The sequence below is a fragment of the Galleria mellonella genome, unplaced genomic scaffold (genome assembly GCF_026898425.1).
Source record: "Galleria mellonella isolate WM207_F2 unplaced genomic scaffold, CSIRO_AGI_GalMel_v1 utg36, whole genome shotgun sequence".
Taxonomy (NCBI): Eukaryota; Metazoa; Arthropoda; class Insecta; order Lepidoptera; family Pyralidae; genus Galleria; species Galleria mellonella.
This window is the reverse complement of record NW_026442086.1, coordinates 2,725,860-2,746,350: the sequence shown is the minus strand read 5'-3', so window position 1 is coordinate 2,746,350 and position 20,491 is coordinate 2,725,860. Positions and strand designations below refer to the sequence as shown.

The 20,491-nt window shown below is 34.1% G+C and overlaps 1 protein-coding gene across 2 annotated transcripts in view; it reads left to right on the top strand.

Moving 5' to 3' along the window:
* The window catches only part of LOC113520648 (G protein-coupled receptor kinase 1), a 57,228-nt gene that overhangs the window by 8,140 nt on the left and 28,597 nt on the right, over nt 1-20,491 (top strand). For both annotated transcript variants that reach the window (XM_052897494.1, XM_052897493.1), the window contains exons 3-8: nt 11,346-11,419; nt 14,988-15,089; nt 17,842-17,916; nt 18,194-18,255; nt 18,359-18,467; nt 19,392-19,526. In XM_052897494.1, the coding sequence (XP_052753454.1) occupies nt 11,346-11,419; nt 14,988-15,089; nt 17,842-17,916; nt 18,194-18,255; nt 18,359-18,467; nt 19,392-19,526 (557 nt within the window). The remainder of the gene's footprint in view (nt 1-11,345; nt 11,420-14,987; nt 15,090-17,841; nt 17,917-18,193; nt 18,256-18,358; nt 18,468-19,391; nt 19,527-20,491) is intronic.

Here is a 20,491-nt window from a genome sequence, read left to right as displayed (position 1 = left end):
CCTAAAAATATGCAGCAATAAAGTTATTAGAGATCCCTAAGGATATTTATTTGGGAAATCCCTTATTGGGATCCAAAGAGAGGTTTTCCCAAATTAACACCCTTGGGAACAGGGAAACTATTTCCGCATGAATGAAAACCGTGTTCCCTTTTTTTCCTTTCTTAGTCATATAGTTTCCTTCTATTAGAAGATTCAAGTAACTATTGTATATTTAAGAATTCTGTATATACATTTAAATAATATATATGTTATCTTTTATAAATTAACATTTATCAATTTATAACAATCCTTATTATGATATAAATACAAGTATCTCTTGAGTATAATTTGATTTTACGGCCATATTGAAGGCAAACCTTTCATTATGTATTTGTTTCGATATTATTATGATCGTTCTAAACTTCTGTAGGTCAAAATTTCATTATATCAGAATGTAAAACCGTATATAATTTTTATTTTCAATAATATTCGAATTTAATTGCTATTCGTCAGTAAGCACATCATTTGAGAATGACTGAATCAAATCATGATTATTTGATTATTTTTTTTTTATTTCGTAGTTGATTAAGTTCAAGTATTGGGGAAGGAAATAAATGAACTTTGAACAGTTACATCAATTTCGTCAGTTTATAAGTAAAATTGTGCATTATATTGGTCAAATTTCATAAACGGTAATTATATAAGGATGATTACCAACCCTTATTTATATAATTACGTGCATACGAACTGTCTACAATGTTTTTTTTTTTATCATTTATTGAGTATATTTATTTGTATAAATAATTATAATAAAATTTGTATAAAAAATATTTATATAAGGTTTATATTAAACTAACAAAAACTACTCTGACGGTCGGGACTAATTCGCCTGTGTGTCTTTAATGTAGAGTATAGACTAGTCCTTGATATTACGAGTATTTGCAATTAGTAACTAGTTAACTATCATTTACTGTTATTTGAATTGTAAGGAAGTAAATTAATCTTAGCAATCGGAAAATAAACCAACGGTCCTTGGAAATTATTAATTGTTAATAATTTTCATTGAAATATATACATATATATAAGATAGAAAATTTACTATTAGATTTGAATAACTTTCTCGACAAATTAAAGAATATTGAAAGATCAATCTAACGGAGTTAGAATTAGAACTCTTATCATGCCGGGGTCAGTGCTCTTAATAAATCTTATCATTGAACTCTTTCTGTCTAAGAAGTCCTCTTTGATTCGTAATAAAAATATTTTGCTACTCGGATAAATATCACTTGTTGTCAGTTGTGAAGTAAGAGTTGTTAATTATATTCTTAATATTTCAATTATTATTTATTAATTATTATTATTAAAATAATTATTTAGGTATATGTGAATATTAGTTAAATAAAGAGAATTATAAATTTCTTTCGTCCAATATCTCTTAAGTCTTATATATATTATAATATTTATTATTAGTTGTTCTGTTCTTGAATATCATAGAGATAACTTTAATATGTTGAATCCCAAAACTATTGACACGCATTACATTTTTTATAGACGATCTCACCAGACACTAAACAGTTTGTAGCAAGTGGAAGTTAAGAGGACGTTTTACTGCACATCTCGTAGAATTGGACGAGTTATTACTTTTTATTCTTCTAGTTGTTATTTTCAAATTGCTTCTATTTGCTAACGTGTGCAGAATAAGAAGAAACTGCCAGTGTGCGGATTACTAGAGTGATCTAGATAAGTTTAATTCAGGATCACTTTTGCAACAACTTTCTTGCCGGGATTTGTATCGTAAACAAGATTAAACGTGAGCTGCGCGAAGCAAGGCAAGTCGTTTGCGCACGCACGCCTCGGATTTATTGCCGCCCTGCGTACAATTGCTCTCACTAGGGTTGTCTGGTATATAAAACCAATTACCGAGAATAGCTAGGTGCACGACATTTTTAATAATCTCTACATATACATATATATACATAACAAAAACTTGATAAAACTACGATTTTCGTTTAAAAACGCTTTTGTTATATAAAGGCACAGTTTATTATACGAGACAGAAATTTTAGAATATTTTATAGCAACCCTAGCTTTACCAATAATGAAGTTACCTTATGTCGCTTAGGATAATGTTCCACTTCATTCAATTCTCTTCGGATGTGTGGAACGAAGTGTGTTTCAACTAGGACATTAACTTGATAAAATGCATTTTAGCATTCAATGCAAACATCACTTACCTACTATGAAAACATATTTGTAGGTACATTTTATAGTGAACCAATATTAAACACATTGTAGTTGCAGAGGGGATAACTTCGCCTGAAAATTATGAGTATCTTATAATAACTGGTACTATAAATGGGAAAGTGAGTATGTTTGTTACGCTTTCACGTCTAAACCGTTGAAGCCATTATGATGAGTAAATGGGACTCTGGAGACGATTATAGACTACTTTTTCTGTCGGTCAGCGAACAAATCTATATTTCTTAAAAAAATTAAAAAAGAAAGTATCTAATTATCTGTTGCGTCTGGTTTGCTCTTAATTACTTTGGTAGACACAGAGAACCGACTGACAGTAAACATTTAAATCTACTTAACATACATCTCTATCTTTATCTGCTGAATTTAAAAATATAAAACATTTTTTAAACTAAATTTGTCACGTAAATCTATATATCTATATCTAATATTATAAAAAGGAAAGATTTTATTGTTTGTTTTTAATGGATATAATCATAAACTACTCAAATAATTTACATATTTTACATTTACAAAGTTACATAGATTTTTTCTTAGAAATGATGTAGCTATAATATTATGTAATCGAAAAGATTTTAACATTATCGGCTTAGATAGACACAATAGTACCTATCTATGTTTTTTAGAATCATAATAATTTGTAATTGCTTATCAAAATCAATCAGTAGCATAGCCTGCATCAAATGTATACGACAGTTGGTAAAATCACTCAGTAAAGTTTTAACTCGACTTTGTTACAAAAAATATACTCTAAGTATTTGGTCTTCGGTGGTTACTGTGGTTTTATTAAAATTAATTTTCGTCGTCATGTTGGTATGATCTCATAGCTCTTGATTGCTTTTTTTTTTACACAAATAATATTTTTTTGTCAAGCTAATCTGCTAGATCATGTTAGCGAGTTACTATGTAATATGAGGAAATTGTTTCATAGCCTTGTTAATAACCTCACTACATGCTAGATCAATTACAGTTTCACTTAAGTAGATACTATGAAATTCTTAGTGTCACAGATTTAATCATGTTCCTAGTAGTGTGGTTTGTATACCGTTGTATTTACTATCTCAGTTGTAATAAAAATCCTATTTTTTTTGTTGTTGTTGCTTTTTTTTATCTGTGTGTTTGGGTCGGTATCGTCGCTTCAACTTCAACCCCTATAGAACGTAGGTCTCTCCCATATGTCGACCATCTTGTATGAGTTTTATTTTATAATTTAAAGTGTATATATTAATCTGGTTTAAATTGAAAGTGTGTCAAGGACTGACGTAGATAGGGTTACTTCCGTCTAATGATGAGATCCAAACAACTTCTAACTCCTTTTACGTGGGTTTGATGTTGTTTGTTTATTTTTCTGAAGTGTCTGTCTTTCTGTGAAGTTGTAATTTCTAGTAGATACACAAATTTAATACGGTTTCTTTCGAAGGTTTGTTTAACGAGATTAAATAATTATTTTGTTTAATGATATTCAGAATTGTTAAAGATACCGCGTAACATACAAAAAGTAAAGGCGAATTCACTACCTTCTACTTTTTGATGTTGTTTAAAAATAGGTGTTTGTCTAAGCATATTTTACTCGTAATAACGCTATTTATATGTTTTTTTTTGTGTGTGCTGGTTAACCGTCGAGTATTGTAAATGACTTGAACCAGTTTTCATTATCAGAAATAAACACATACGATAATGATAATGAAATATTATGTTTAAAATTGGTTTTACAATGGTCATTCATAGTGGTGAGTGACGAAGAACGATTTTAAAACGGTCAGTCAATTGTTTTGCGATGCGACTCTTTTCATAGTAAACCTGTATTCGTAAAAATTATTTACTATCTTTATTTTCATTTAATAATGAAAATGAATGTAATGTCACTTTCTATCGAAGCGAAAATATAGTGCAGAAGACAAAGACCAAACACTTCAATAGCTATAGTTATATAATAAATATATAGTATTTATGAATAGGGGGTGAGCGTTAAAATATTCAGTCTCCTGTCAAGGTGTACGAAAGACTAACAATGTAATATTAATACTCTAGTGTCTAAATATAATCAAAACATATTCAACATTAAAACAGTTTTAAAAACACGCAAGTAATAAAGTAGACTCTTTGTCGCTGCATTTAGGACAGTTTATCTAGATGTTATTGATCTAAAAATCTGAAAATAGTCACAGGATTTTTCTGCTTACCAAGTTTCTACTCGTTCGATTGGTAACGATAATTGGCTAACAGCGTAATCTTGTGAAGATTATTTTTATTTTTAATGTAGGCGTTACTTGGTTGTGCCAGGGCCCGGTGCAGTGATGTTATGAATAAATAATGAGTATTTGTTATTAATCGCTCTATACTGATGGAGCAGGAATATCGCGAAAATCAGTGTACGTACATTTAAGGATATAAACGTCACTTACTCACGCCTGCCTTCCATTGTGGTAGATAGAAATACTGGAACGCCAAAATGCTCCAATTCAATACGACTTTTTTGCCACTTCCATATTCATCAGACATACAAGTATGAAGGTAGTAAATACTTTTAATTAGGCCTTGTTTCAGATATCTCCACTCATTTGTGCGAATATTTCTTCACAATCCCTCTTTCATCCGTCCCTTCTCAACATTAAAATCTGTATATCAACCATGATATCATGATATCAACCATGATAATGTCTTACTAAGTAATCATCAATAAGGAGTAAATATTACGATGATAAGTATAACGATAAAAGACACTTGTCTTATCTGTCAAACTATTAAAATCCATAATATATGAGATATTTTCGAAAAAATATTATATGTTAAGTTACATATAAAAAGTCGGGTTTAAGCCCGATATAGGTATATTTTTTTTATCTGTCTCTATGTTTGTTCCGGCATCACGCATAAACTACTACATGAAATTGAGTGTAGTGGTCACAGTTGTATTCCTGAAGATCTTATTTGAAACCTGGTGTAGTGTCGTGATACGCTATCTAGAAGTATTTTATTAAATTACCTATTTCTGAAATCCACGCGTAAATTGTAATAGGGAAAAAGCTAGTATTCAATAATGAATAATAAATGTGTATTGTATTTTCAAAAACTAGTTTTCGATATTCACTCCTTTAAAATCAAACTGGTAGTATGCTATTCAAAGAGAAAACATATTTATTTTGCCATTAATTTTCCCAGTTTGAGTGTAGTGTAAATGTCAACTTTGTTCCTGAAACCGCATTTAATTAGTGAAACCTTATAACCTATCGATTCCTGTTTGTTAATTTATTTTATAATATATTTAAAATAGATTCTCAATTGATCGGAGTGTTATTTTTTTTTTAATACGTCGCCGATACGGAATCGACTTTTAAAGTTTTTTTTTATCAATTGGGTTTATTCCCATATTGGTCTTACACTGAGTTCTATATAATCATAAATAAAGATATTCAACTAGTAAACTGACAATAGTAAACACATATTTTTAATGTAATCCTCAAAATATAATCCTCCTTTCTCAAAAGGATCCTACTTCAATAGTTTCAGTCGTTGCGGAGCGAAACGTATGTATTTTTCTCGATTTCGATAAGAACTTGACATTAAGAGACCGTTATTGTAGAGGGCTGTATATTATGGAGTGGTGGACTTTTTTCAGTGGCGTCAATGAAGCTCGTCCTTGTGGATCGGTTGTGATTTATGACCTCAGCTGGCTCATGACCGGAATTAATGTTATGACGTTACATATCCATGAGCATATCTTAATATCTGATTCGTTTTTTCAAATTTTCGTTTGGCTTTTGATATATTATGCTTTTTGTCACAGTTTAGTCTTATGGATACAATATTATACTTATTCCGAACATTCCGTCAAAGATATTTCTGAAAAATGTTTAAAACTTAGCTACAGTCAAGAGTCACTGAATTCAGAAACATATTACTGTTATCCTTTGAGATAAGCACAGATTTTTTTAACATCGCTTTTGACTATATATCTTTGGTACGTTTAAGTACCAACTTCAGTGTTATAAAATAATTTACTGTTTATAGATACTATTGCAAAAATAAGGATTTTTTAAAACCGTATGTTCAATTAAAGATATATTCTATCATATTTGTGATATCATATGATCAATCGATATATTTATTTACAATTACTAAGAGTATTTATCATTAAAAAATAATATTTATGACGTAATATTAACGTATACACGTTATTTCTGAAAGATGTTTTCCTCGCACTATAATTCGATAATTGATCTCTATACAGAGTCGTGTATGAAAAATTTTCTATGTTCGGTCGACGTACTCGTAAAGGTCGGTCAATCAAGGTATAATAAAGTTATTCGGTAGACGGGAATGGCTATAAATTGCGCTGCACGTATTGAAGGTTCTAAGCAATGTGGCGTTGTAAACATTACAGAATGAGCTTAGTCCTCCATCTTGTGGTATGCCCAATATATTGACAATATAATAATCGACGTTATAAAAACAGCTCTGCCTTCATGACAATTGCAAACCAATCTGTCGAAAAATATGTTATCACTGTTGTGCGCTAAGATGTAACAGCGGTGTTCAGCGTCTTGTTCTTTCTTATGCATACGCAAACAATAATGTATCTATGGATTCATTTGTCACTTGTCTCAGAATATTGGACCGCCACTTGTGGTAGTCTGTGGGGTGGCTTATATATACCAGGACATAGACCTCTCTCATATAATATAAATAATATAGGAACGGTCTAGAAAGAGGGTTCATACCGATCATGAAAAACGGTTTATTAAGAAAGTTTATCCAAAACTTACCACTGTGTAGCAAATTTTGAAAATAATTCAATGATTAGTAGGTATGAAAGATTTTAAAGCTTTTGTTGCGTATGTTTTTAGTGAAAAACCTTCAATAATTATGAATATGCGGTTAAATCTATTTAATTAAGGTAACAAAAGTTATAATTTACAGGTTTAATTTGAATTGTTCATTATTAACTTATCGAACGTTGACATATGAACCCCTACTAAGGTACTTACGATCTACAACGATTCTAAATTATAAATGCATCTGAGAGTCAGATATTATAGCGGCAAAGCTCCCGAGTGAGTTACAAACCCAATTTACGAAGCTCCTACTTCCACTTGCAGTAAATAACTTTATCGACTGCACTGGTGGACATTGTACGGAGTATGTAGGACAAAGATTTTATTTAGGTTATGTATGTATGTCACGCACGTCCTCTGAGGCTGCGTCGACCTGGGGAATATGTTATTTAAATCATCACATGTGCAGTAGGTAAAGTATATACATACTATTGAATATTAAACAAATAACTTTTAAAGCAGGGAAGTGAATCACTTGAAGACGGTCTTTTTTATATATTCATAATAGTCCTATTTATGTTTAAATTATAAGGAAAAAAATTAGAACTAGATGGGCCAATTTATGTCGGTCGGATCAGCTAGTAAGACAATAAAATAAGAAATAAAATTTCAAATGTGTAAATAATATTATTTTGTCAGGTAAATTTATGTCCTATTATAATATCTTAGTCTCCAAGAATACATGTGAGAGATGATATGGGTGTTACAGTATATTCTGTGATGTCTATGGTGCCGTCAAGGAATAGGTGTCGCTTACCAATTTCCATCCCCTAATAAAATTTTATAGGACCTTTAAAAGAGAATGATTAACGTAGAGATGATCTATTGGCAGTATTTTTTTGTAAAAAATAAATTACTTTAATTCCTTAAAGAAAAAACCAGCAAATAATATGATGTAATTTACTATAAAACACAGACTAACGAAATTACAAATAGAAAAATAATAATAACTCCTTCATAGTTATATTCATTCGATTATGGAATAGTATGTCATTCGAAATAAGGGAATCGTCATCTGTCATCAAATATAGGCATCTTTAAGCATCGACTAAGGGAGCATTACTTATTACTATGCCGACGTATTATATATTTATATATTTTTTATGTATGTATTTTGTGTAATTAATATTAGTTTGTATTATTCTTTGTATATTCTTATCTTACAAATATGGTTTTGCAGTATACACAAATTGTATGTTTGCCTATTTTTATTTTAAATAACAATTTAATTCACTTGAAAAGATTTACTGGAAGAATCTCTTATTGGAGATAAGCTCGTCTTTGTACATTACATTTAAAATTAATTTTTCTTATCATTATGTTTGTGTATAATAAAGAATAATATGCGAAATAAATGCAGTCGGAATACTGACAGTTGTTACCTCGCTTGTTTGCTATCGCGGTAACCTCAAATTTGCCTTAGAATGTTTGAGTTTGGTTTAAGGGAGTGACTCTTCGCGTATGAGTATGTTATTTATGCCGCCACATATCGGTGATCCGTTTTATAGGATAATAATATTTTACAGTAAAAATTACTGGGTACTATGAGTCATTATACCAGTAATTTCACTTGTGCTTGTGACGCGTGTGTGACACACACCTTTGTGATATAAATATTATTCATATTATTAATTTTATTTATTTCGTTTGCATTTGGCCGATGTAAGGTAATTGCGAGTTTTAAAAGAAAGATTTTATGTGGCTATGTTACAATCGGTTCATCAATGTTATCATCATATCTGTCCATTGCTGAATATATCCTCCTTTAATATTCGCAATCTATGTGATCGCGATACGTAAATCGCCGTCATATAGCTCTAGTTTTAAACCTATTTTCATTATTCTTTTTGTAATTAATAGTATTGTGACGACTGAGGTTATAGTTTTTCTTTTCAAAGTAAAAAAAAACTGTTTAAGGTAAAATAATAATTAAAACTATTTTGAAATTCGATTCCGTATTATAAATTCTAATATTACCAGTCTAATGTATATACGCAATATCTTAATGTTCGTTGATGATTTTTGACATGATTGAAGTTGCTTTTTTCGTCAGACTAAATATACTTGTTTTTACTAAGTATTAGTAATAAACAGTAGTCTCGTAAATAAACGTAGAAACAAAAAAATCAAAGCGAGATAAAATAAGTAATGCATGTTGAACCGTTTCTAAAAACTAACGATAAATCAAATCTAATTAAAATCAGCGCGTGTGAACAGAGTTTCCTTAACATATCATGCAGCAAATTTCGTAATACATAGATACTATTTTTAATTTACGAGAATCCGGCCAAACAGAAATATGTAGGTGTTCTTAATATCGTTTCCATGAACATTCTTCGATACGGTACAAATGATACAAATTCATTAATCAAAATTTATCAGTTAAAATCACAATAAATACTTATCGTTTGATGTTTTATTTCATAGCTAACTTCGTTCGTAAAGTATTTTAAGTCTTTTTTGCATCGTATAATATAAAATGTGATTAAATGAACTTTTCCTTATATTTGACGTCTATTTCATATAAGTTCAATTTGATCCAAATTTGATTGCGTCAAATGTCGACCTGCTGTATTTATTGTTAGTTTCATTGAATTCAACTTACTTTACAGTACAAATAAGAAAATATGTTATAAAGTAGGTATTTACTTTCCGGTTAAAAATTACCTAATTTATTAATCGTGAATTAAATCAGATCGGCAGAATTTTAATATTAATCTTTATTTATCATTAATATTATAGTAAATGTATCTTTTTTTTCTGTATCATATAGTTATTTGATGAGTTATAACGATAGATCTGATGATTATCTTATTTTATATGAAAACTGAGTGTTTTATTTTTATGTATTTATTGTGATGTTGCAAAATCTATGCCCTACTCCTTTTTGTCACCAAACACTAGTAAATAATTATGTATTTTTCTAAACTTTTTTGATATAAATTTCACGTATTCTCATTTGTATTATATAAAACATTGTTACTTGGTTACCAAGGCCAAAGCATAGTTACATCAGACAGAGCAAGGAAAAAGTTGGTGTCGTGTCGTATCAAGAGGTGAAGGGACTCGCTGAAAATCGTAGCGAAGTGACAAAAAATCAAAACAAATAGGAATGCATAAAACATATATAAAAGAGGAAATAATAATATAATAACCTGCTAAACTAGACATAGTCGTTATAAATCTTTTATATTTACATATTTTTTTTCTTTAGTCAATAGTGTAGCCATCGCTAAAGCCTTTTAAATTGGTTACCAAAGCGGTGTAAATATGTAGAGATCGTACGCTAATATATAATTCAAATTATACACCAAATAATAAAAAAAATACTTCTAATCAGAAATGATTACAGTCGCTAACACGATTTACGTCATAAACGGTAAATCGTGATGTTTGTATTTGTATGTATACAAAGTGACGATGCCGGGCTCCATTGAAAAGAAACAGTGGTATTTATCATTCAGATTACTTTGACGTAAGACAACGAGTTATGCCATTCGTCTTTGCTATTATATGTTAAGGTACAGTATTATAAATAAATTAATATCTTTGACGTAATGATATCCATAAAACTCGTATTTAATACTTATGTATAATTCTTTAGATGTATTTCGCATAAATAAAGCCGCGACTTAAATTCTTAGTTTAGAAAATCGACGGTTCTCATAAATTACATGCTGTAAATGGTGTAGTCTGTTATAATTCGATGGGGTTTTTTGAACTATGTTTTACTATATGTCCTTCAATTGTGAACCGGTTTTGATAATTATTTTTAGATTCATTATACATAGTAAATTCCCGCTTTGTTTCCAAATAATATTGTGTTGCAATTAAGTAGCTATTTTGTGTCTAATTAAGATTTATGATCAAAGGTTCTTCTCCGTTTAAACAAAAAAAAAAAGTAGAAAGTACGAAAATCGGTTCAGATTTATATTATTATACCATACTGGTATATTGAGAACCTCCTACTTTTTGAAGCAAAGGAATTCAGTTTTGATATAATTATAACTCTGTGTATTTTTTTTTATTTGGACTAAATTCTTAATAGTTCTCGTAATCTTGTTTGTAATCTTGCAATTGACAGTTTTGCGATTGAGTTTTTACTATTTGACTAAAGTAGTCAAATGGTACATTCTCAATTACAAAACTAACTAAAGTTACCTATTGTGTTCCATACCATATCTCCTCAGCCACAGGTGGCTTGTAAGTTTGTTTGCCATTATTAATACTCAATAAAATTTACCTTGTGATTTACGTGATTTTTTTTTGTTTCAGGTTATTTATTATTTAAGGAATTTTGTGAACAAACGTCAGAAGAACCAGTGCCACAATTAAAATTTTATGAAGAGGTAACGAAATTTGTTTTTAATTTTATTTTAACACAATCTGATTAATATGATTATGAGTAAATGATTTTAATGTTCCGAATTACGAATAAACTATTATAGTTCCGTTAATATAAAGTAGAGATAAACTGTGCCTACTTATAGCAGATATGCTAAATACCGTAATTTGTTTAATGTCTACAAAATCATATATGAGAAGTTTCTTTCTCAGTTATTTTATCTCATATTTTGAAAACAAATCAGTCTAGTGACATTGTTTAGGGCAGGGATGGTCAATCTTTTTCCTCACGGGTTATGCCTATAGACGTAAGAAATCGTATTGGGGATTAATACCATTAAAAAAGTTTTTCTTTTCTAATATTATTACTTAGCAAAGTTGATGATTTTTGGTACTTTAGAATTCGTCATTATAAGTAACGTCACGTAAGCAGGTAGATCGCTTATGACCCACTTCCGTGTAAGATAAATAAATTAACCAATATAATTGCTATTGGCTGATTTATATGTCACAAGACCAACAAAAGTACATACATTGTTCTAAAGTTTTAAGTAGTAATCTGGTGATTTCCTAACGTTTAGTAAGAGCATGGGTCTCGTTCTCTTTTAAAAAACTATAAAAATGCTGAATAAATTCTCACTCCAGATGATTCCTAATTAGACAAAATGATGTAAAACTAACTTAACAAACAACTACATTGGTGTAAGTATGATTGTTAAATACCTATTTTATAGTATAATAACGACAATAGTGGACCTACCTACCTACCTACGTGGGTCAGAGTATACTGCGGACCGTAGGTAGGTATTCTCCGCACGTAGCCGTATAAAGGGGACGTGGGGGGTATAGCAGCCCGGGGCGTTGGCCCCCTTCTGCTGGTGTCTCTCGCCGCACATTACCATGTGCAGGGTAGTTGGGGGTGGTACTTGCCGGTGGTTTTCATAGGAACGCACTAAGGTTCACTTGTAGACTGTTGGCGCCATCTGGGCCGGTCGGCGCGGTCTTCGCCTGCCAGGTGAGACCCCATGGGGGGAGGCCCGGCAAACTGCCAGCGCAAGAGCGGCCCATGACGACGACGCCACGCGCTTCTACACTATGGGACCGTGTCTTCTTCTTTTGCTTCGCGCGAGCGGGTGAGTTCGCGCGCGTACGGCTTCGTCTCCGGCGGTCTAGCGTGCAGAGGCGCTATGCCTCTGAGGTGGTCCCATTTTGATGCGTCCGCGCGTTGGAACAGTCTAGTCGTTAGTTCTTTCACGTGTGCGTCCAGTGGCTGGATTTTGAGGTCCCTCTCCAGGGTGGCGTTTCTGACGAACTTATGCGCACCGGTCAGGGTACGCAACGTCAGGTGCTGTTGTGCTTCTAGTGCTCTTCTGTTTGTCTTGCTGACGAATGCGTACCACGCCGGCGCGGCATAAGTTAGACGCGGGCGGATGTACGTTTTATAAATTCCCGTCTTCATCTGGAGAGGGAGGTTTCCGACGAGTACCGGACGCAGCAGGTGCCTGGCTGTTCTAGCCTTCTGGCGAACCTTCTTGACGTGCGTTCCGAAAGTCAACCGGCGGTCGATTTCCACCCCTAAGTAGGTGGCGGTGCGGGACCACTCGATCGGGGAACCGAGCAGGCGTAGCTGTGGTGGCGTCCTTTTCATGTTGGCTGTGATCGCCTGTGTCTTGCGCACGTTCACCGACAGGCGCCATTTTCCCAGCCATTCTGGCAGGGCATCTAATACCGTTTGGAGTTTTGACGCCGCGTGCTTATTGTTGAGCGACGTCGCGGCGTAGGCTGCATCGTCGGCGTAGAGCGCCAGTGTAGTCTGCTCCGTGGTTGGGATGTCGTCGGTGTACTGCGCATAAAGCACAGGCGATAAGCAGCTGCCTTGCGGGACGCCCGCTCGGATGGGACGCTCACCCGAACAGGTTTGTTCAACCGCCACCATGAACCGACGATTCCTGAGAAATGAGGCCACCACTTGGATGAGCCTTCTTGGCATTCCTGTCTGGGTGGCCAACTTGTACAGCAGACCGTCGTGCCAGACCCTGTCAAAAGCTTTCTCCATGTCGAGGAATACTGCTACGGCGACTTCCTTCTTGTTGATGGCCGTTGTGAACGCGTGCAGTATCCTGATCAGCTGCAGGGTGGTGGAGTGCTCAGCTCTGAACCCGTATTGCTCTTCTCTGGGCTTGATGTATGTGTTTATGTGTTTGAGAAGTAATCTCTCAAACACCTTCGATACATGCTGCAACAACGTGATTGGCCGGTACGATTCCGGTTTCAATACGTTCTTACCGGGCTTAGGCAGCGTGATAACTTTGCCTATCTTCCATGTGTTTGGGAAATGCCCTGTGCGCATAATACCATTGTACAGGCGTGTAACTGCCGCTATAGTGCGCGGCGGCAGGTGGTGCAGTGCCGTATTCGTGATATTATCGCTGCCGGGGGCCTTCCGAGGCTTCGTTTTTCTTAATTCACGCTGCACTTGTCCCGGCGTAAACACCACCGGGTCTTCGTGTGGCGCTAGCGGCGGAGCCAGGTAGTTTTCAACGTATTTGACTACCATGGCAGCATGTTCGGTATCGGTAACCGGGTTCGGCTGGAACTGGCGTTCTAGGTGTTCGGCTAGGATTTCCGCACGGTCTGCTGCACGGTATCTCGGCGTCCCATCGCTCGCCAGTAGTGGTCGGACCGGGGGCTGGGATTGGGACAGCCGGCGGCATAGGCGGTGGATGCTATTCCAGTCGTCGCCGGCGTCTTCCAGTAATCGATCCCAGCTTTCCTTCCTGTGGGACTCAATGTCTCGCCTGATGTCTTCGGCGAGTTTGTTCAACCTCGTCTTGAGGGTGGGGCAACGTGTCGACTGCCAGTCCCTACGCAATCGGCGCTTCGCTTCTAGTTTCATCCTGGTGGCAGCCGGGATCCACTCGCGGGTCCTTGTTACAGGTCCCGGCTGCGCTGCGATGTCCATGGCGTGCTGTATGGAGACTGACAGGTTAGCAGCGAGTTCTTCGACTTCAGACGAGGTTGAGACTGCCGTGGGCGTGTTGTGCTCCATCGAGTCCCTGAATTTCACCCAGTCGATCCGGCGGCGTGGGAGACGCGGCGTCAGGAACGTCGGTGTTTGTGGAATAACCATGCACACCGGCAGGTGGTCGGATTGGATGTCCTCGAGGAGGACTTCCTGCGTCGGTTGGCTGTCTAGTCCTTTGTATAAGGCGAAGTCCAATACATCTGGAGCATGTGCTGAAATGTAGGGATAGTGAGTTGGAACCTCAGGGCCGAGCACGGTGATATCCATTCTCTCAGCTATCCCTAGTAGTGCTTTTCCTTCTGGCGTGTCGTTGTTGGAGTTCCAGGCCGTGTGTTTGCAGTTCCAATCGCCTGCGGCGACAGTGGGCAGCTGCGAATCGAAGATGACGGCGACGTCTGCAGCTGCAATCCTGTTCTGTGGTGGTTTGTATACTGCAAACACACGGATGGGGCTTCTATCTATGCGGACCGTACCTTGTCCACCCCTGCTTTAAACAATGCATGTTGTGGAAGAATGTAAATATTATATTTTGTTTTTTTATTTCACAGATAAAGTTATACGAAAAACAAGAATGCTTAGACGAGAGGCGGCGGATCGCAAGAGACATTTATGACAATTTTATTATGAAAGAACTGCTAGCACATTCACATGTAAGTATGAACGTACAAAACAGGGTATGCTCTTGACTATGAAAGGCGGATAACTTCCTTTTGTTTGATGTTTGTGTCAACACGACTTGTGTAGTTTAATACACAGAGATTAACGGTGTTGTGCTTCTATATCCTTTAACCTTTATATGACTGATACGTCCGCTATGGCTACGACACATTTTAATCATTAGGAATTTAGTTTATATTTCTATGCATGACATAGATATAAAATATAATTCAAAACGAGTTCTGTATCCTGGCGTTCTCCGCGTATATCAGGGTATAAATATTTTAAATTTTAATTCTGGATATGGTACATAAAAGAAAATATGCGATGTTTAAAAAAAATTGGTTAAATAAAATTTGGTATCTAGGTAGTCCATAGTTAAAAAGGAATAAAACACTCCGATGAATGACGAGATTTTTTGTTGACACAAGGGATTAAAATTATTTGAAAGTTGAACACGGAAATTACAAGTAGATATTATTCTTTGAAGAAAAATGGAACCAACACGGAAATAATACTCTATTTATCTATCTATCTAGTAATCTCGTTACATACAAAAAATACATACGCATTTAGAACTTTTTATAATTCTACGATAGACACTTATCCAATATCTTAGTTGTTACAGTTGTGTTTACATACACGATGAGTTTGATGATAGACAATACTCATGAATGACGGCAATAGAAACAAAGGAAATAACGCAAAAACTTGATGTTACACATCGCTTGTATAACGGACGATAATTACAAGCAATTCGAAACTCATTTAATGCTTAAGTACGTTTACTAGTAGCTAGTTACCAATGAATCAAGGGCCATACTGTGCATCCGGCCGGAGCGACGGTTGTTTGTATAATGAGCCTCGTTAGCGGACTCTTGGCTTGGTGCCCGCACCATCTGAACCTTCGGTAACAATCGTAGTCAATTCTGTTCAGCTATACTTGTAACATACAAAAAAAAATAGGCTAACGACTATAATGCTGGATGTAGTCATAAACAATTTGTCGAATCATTGCTTGTAATACTGTAAGACACCACTTGCTCATATTTCATTGAGAACGTTTCGATTCTAACAAGTACAAGAGCCGTTATCTTACGGATTAATTAGATTTGTTGGAGACGTTGATCATCATTACCACCAGTACGATAGAGTGAAATTTAATTTATAATTAAATCATAATTCTGTTCTAATTTTCTTCATTCACTATTAGTGGGGTCTTTTAGGGCGGGGTCTTTAAAATTTTAATATTTTATTTTGCAATCTACAAATTCTACGATATTATTTTTTGTTGTTATTAAAGGTTACTTTTTTACCAGTAAAATCTAAAATTACTGTTCCAGTAAAATATGATACTGGCAAAATTAATTATGTAAAAATTATAACAATTATGATTATGAAAGTTTGTGAATGAATTGTTGAATGAAAACACCTCTTGTTTGTGATTCAGTAAAACCATAAATATCTTGTATACGAATAGTACGCGATGTATTTGATGAATTTAAACGGTACTTACCTTGGCATACACTTTCTATCTTGATAATTGTATATCTATTCTTAGCAGGAATTTATTTTCATAACACTATTAGTTGAGGCGCTATTACGTACTAAATATTTAGTATGTGTTCAAATTATTATTAGGTTACAGCGAACTGTTGGTGCCGATAATCCATAGTGGTTCAAAATTGATATATAAGTAAAAAACGTACAGGTTAAAATTAATAAGAAAGTAAGGTTGCTGTTTTGAAAAGAGGTATTCAAAAAACCGATCTCTAAAATAAAAAAAAGAATATAAAATATATACTAAATAGATTATTTGAAAAAGTAAATTAGAATCGGTATTTTTCACAAGTAATAATTTATTATTAGACCCTAATTTTATTAGCCATTGAGTCTATACAAAGTTTAAATATCCAACCACGATGGATTTTACCGATTACCTATTATAGTTATATACGCATTTGGTTACCGATTACTTTCTATACATTTTTCCTCATTTTTTCGTCAAAATGTAGATTATCTGTAAAATCTTTCCAGCTGTGCTTATTGATCGGGCAGCGTTGCTTTTCCCACGAGACTTGCTACAAGTCCAACGACATACAAGTTACATCGCCCTATGAAATCAAATTGCAAAATTGCAAACTACTTACATTAGTTACGTCTTATTGTACGAAATTTAACAGCTTCAACAGAGAGTTTATCCTCATATCCTACAGCCTAAATGGTCGCGTACAGCGCGGTTTCAGAGATGTTTTCTCTCACGAACACTTAGGTTATGGAATGAGCTCCCTGTCGAGGTTTTCCTAAAAAACTACAGCATTGGGTACTTCAAAAGAGGGGTCAAAAGGTTTCTTCAGGGTCGGCAACGCGCGCGTTACCTTGGGTATTGCAGGTGTTCATAGGCTACGGTAACCACTTACCATCAGGTGGGCTGTATGCTTGTTTGCCACCTCAGTGGTATAAAAAAAAGCTTGACAGTAACACGAAACAAGTAGTCATATTTTGGTATTGGTTATATATATATAAATGTGTGTGTTGTGTGTGTGTGTGTGATCTTGTAAAACTCAGTATAACCTCATACACTTTTATTATTAACCAAAATATTTAAGTTTTCACATATATTTTAATGATTATGTGTTAAATCATCAATATAGTTCATAAATTGCATTAAAGCATATTGTGCTAATTTATTTTTTAAAGCTAAATATTTTATACACTTCTTGATCGTGTTATGTTTATTTTCAGGACTATTCAAAGGAATGTGTAGCACATGTACAAAAATATTTAATGAAGCATGAGGTGCCACCAAACCTATTTGAGGTATTTAAGATCTGTTTGTAGATACGAACAAAATGTTGACTTTTAAACTACTCGTAAATATACATTTTCTCATTCAGTAACTCGTCCTAAGTCATAAATGAAATTAGATTTTATGCTCACTAAATAAATTTGATTTTTTATGAAAAATAAATGGGTCGTATCACTGAAACCTCTCTAACGGAATGAACACCAGTGGTACTTATTGAAATGCGACTCGCTTTGATTTCAATTAAATTCAAAATGTTTCGATAAATCACGTGTTTTGTTTATATTACAGCCATACATTGAAGAAATATTCCAACATCTTCGAGGGGAACCATTTAAAAATTTCTTAGAAAGGTATATATCTATATCGTATTATTTATATATATGCACGTATATTATGTACGTATAATATTCTTAATTTCCCCAATTTTTTATCATTTTATGTTTTTTGTTTCAGTGATAAATACACAAGATTTTGCCAATGGAAAAATTTAGAATTAAACATACAACTAACTATGAACGACTTCAGTGTTCACCGAATTATCGGGCGGGGTGGTTTTGGCGAGGTGAGTTTTTAATTAATTTATCACAGGCCTCGTCACTCTAGAAATTCAGAGTTCTGACTGAAGTATAATGTTAGAGAGTTTAAGTAATAGTTTTGAATAACTGTTGCGTTTTTTTTTTATTTATAATATTGGAGTAGCAAATAAGTTAATGCCACCATTTGTGCCCTGCTATAGAATGAGCCACCCCTTCCTTTTCCGTTGGTGTTGTAAGAGGCAATTAAGGGAGGGCGTGGGATAGGTAGCAGCGTCCCTCTTAAAACATCTCTAAAAGCCCAACTACGGTTGCCAATCCGCCTGCCAAGCGTGACAATTACGGGCAAAACTTCCCTTATGGGGAAGGCTTATGTCCAGCGGTGGACAGTAAACGGCAGAAATAATAAAAATAATAAGTTAACAGTCCATCTGAAATCTAAGAAGTTCATGTCATAAGATTAGTGAGCTGCGGCGGATGCTCATTATTTTTATACAATAAGATTATCTTTTTACATAGTAGGGTATCAAAGGACAATAAAATACCCACAAAGGTGTTAAATTGTTTTCATAACCATCTAGGGTCAGATAAATGAAATGAAGAGAAATGAAACTTTAAAATAAATATGTGAGTAAATTCTGTACAATTAGTCGTGATGATGCAAAAATTAAATATTAGTACACACGAACGCAAACTAACGGCCCACTCCGGCTTCGCACAATTCTTTTGAAAATAAAATAAAACCCTTGTTAGTCACTAATAATTTAGCTTTTTATAGCAGAAAGTATTTCTTAAAATCGATAAAGTATTTTTTGAGTTAATACAAAAAAAAAAACATATTTCCCTTATGTAATATGTAATATTAGTAGAATAGTTATGTTCCTAACTTCCCACGTTCATTATATGTTGCGATGTAGAAACCGGTACGACATAAAATTTCGCCTTGTACACAGGTATATGGGTGTCGGAAGGCAGACACGGGCAAAATGTACGCGATGAAGTGTCTCGACAAGAAGCGTATCAAGATGAAGCAGGGCGAAACACTCGCTCTCAACGAGCGGATTATGCTCTCTCTAGTCAGTACCGGGGTAAGTACTGTTCAATTTTACCCTATCTTGCGGTCGCAAGCGTTTTTCCCGTATCTATGTATATGTCGTGTAATACTCCCAGCGACGTTGGATTCTTACATGGTCGACGAGATGTGAGTATGTCGTCTGTTACATTCACTGTGTGACAAGAAACGAGAATAGTCTCTGACTACTCCATTACAGGTTATAGTAGTCAGCATATTTATTTATTGATCAGTGTCAGGATCAGTACTGTTAAATTTTAATACTATCTTGCTCTCGCAAGTTTTCCCCATAACTGTGTATAAGTCAATGTATTATTTTTTCTCAGCAGATAACACCATTCGGAATAGTGAAATATATCAGCAGTAGAATAAAAAAAAAAAAACAATCTAAAAGAGCTTGTGAACTATCTGAATAAAGATTTATTTCTATTCTATTCGCTCATATTATCCGAATTTATATATAACATAGATTATATAGACAAATTATACATACGGCCGCCGTATTTTACAATTTTATCGAAGCGGATATTTAATTTTCGCATCAAAAACTTCTTTAATATATTATATATATATATTGTATATTATAATATACATTAATGTATTAAATGAATATAAAAATAAAAAAAAAACTTATTTTTAAATATTACATATTTTGATAAATAATATCCATTCTTGGACTTATTTAGCTTCTTTATTTCATGGTAGTCACTTAGCTATTAATTATTTAAAACATTGTCGGTTAACACGTCCTTTGTCCCCGGGGAAAGAATAGTAATCGCCACTGTCAAGGTGGAATATATAGATTTAGAGGTCACGTAGTCAGTTAAAATAGGGGTTATTTTACTAGAATGACTATACACAATAATATTGTACGCTCAGTCATATTTGAAGTTACGATCGCGTATTTATCAGTTAATGTCTAAGTCCATAATGTTCTTAATGATTTAGTTAAATACTTTTTATGTAAGTCACAAACGTAAG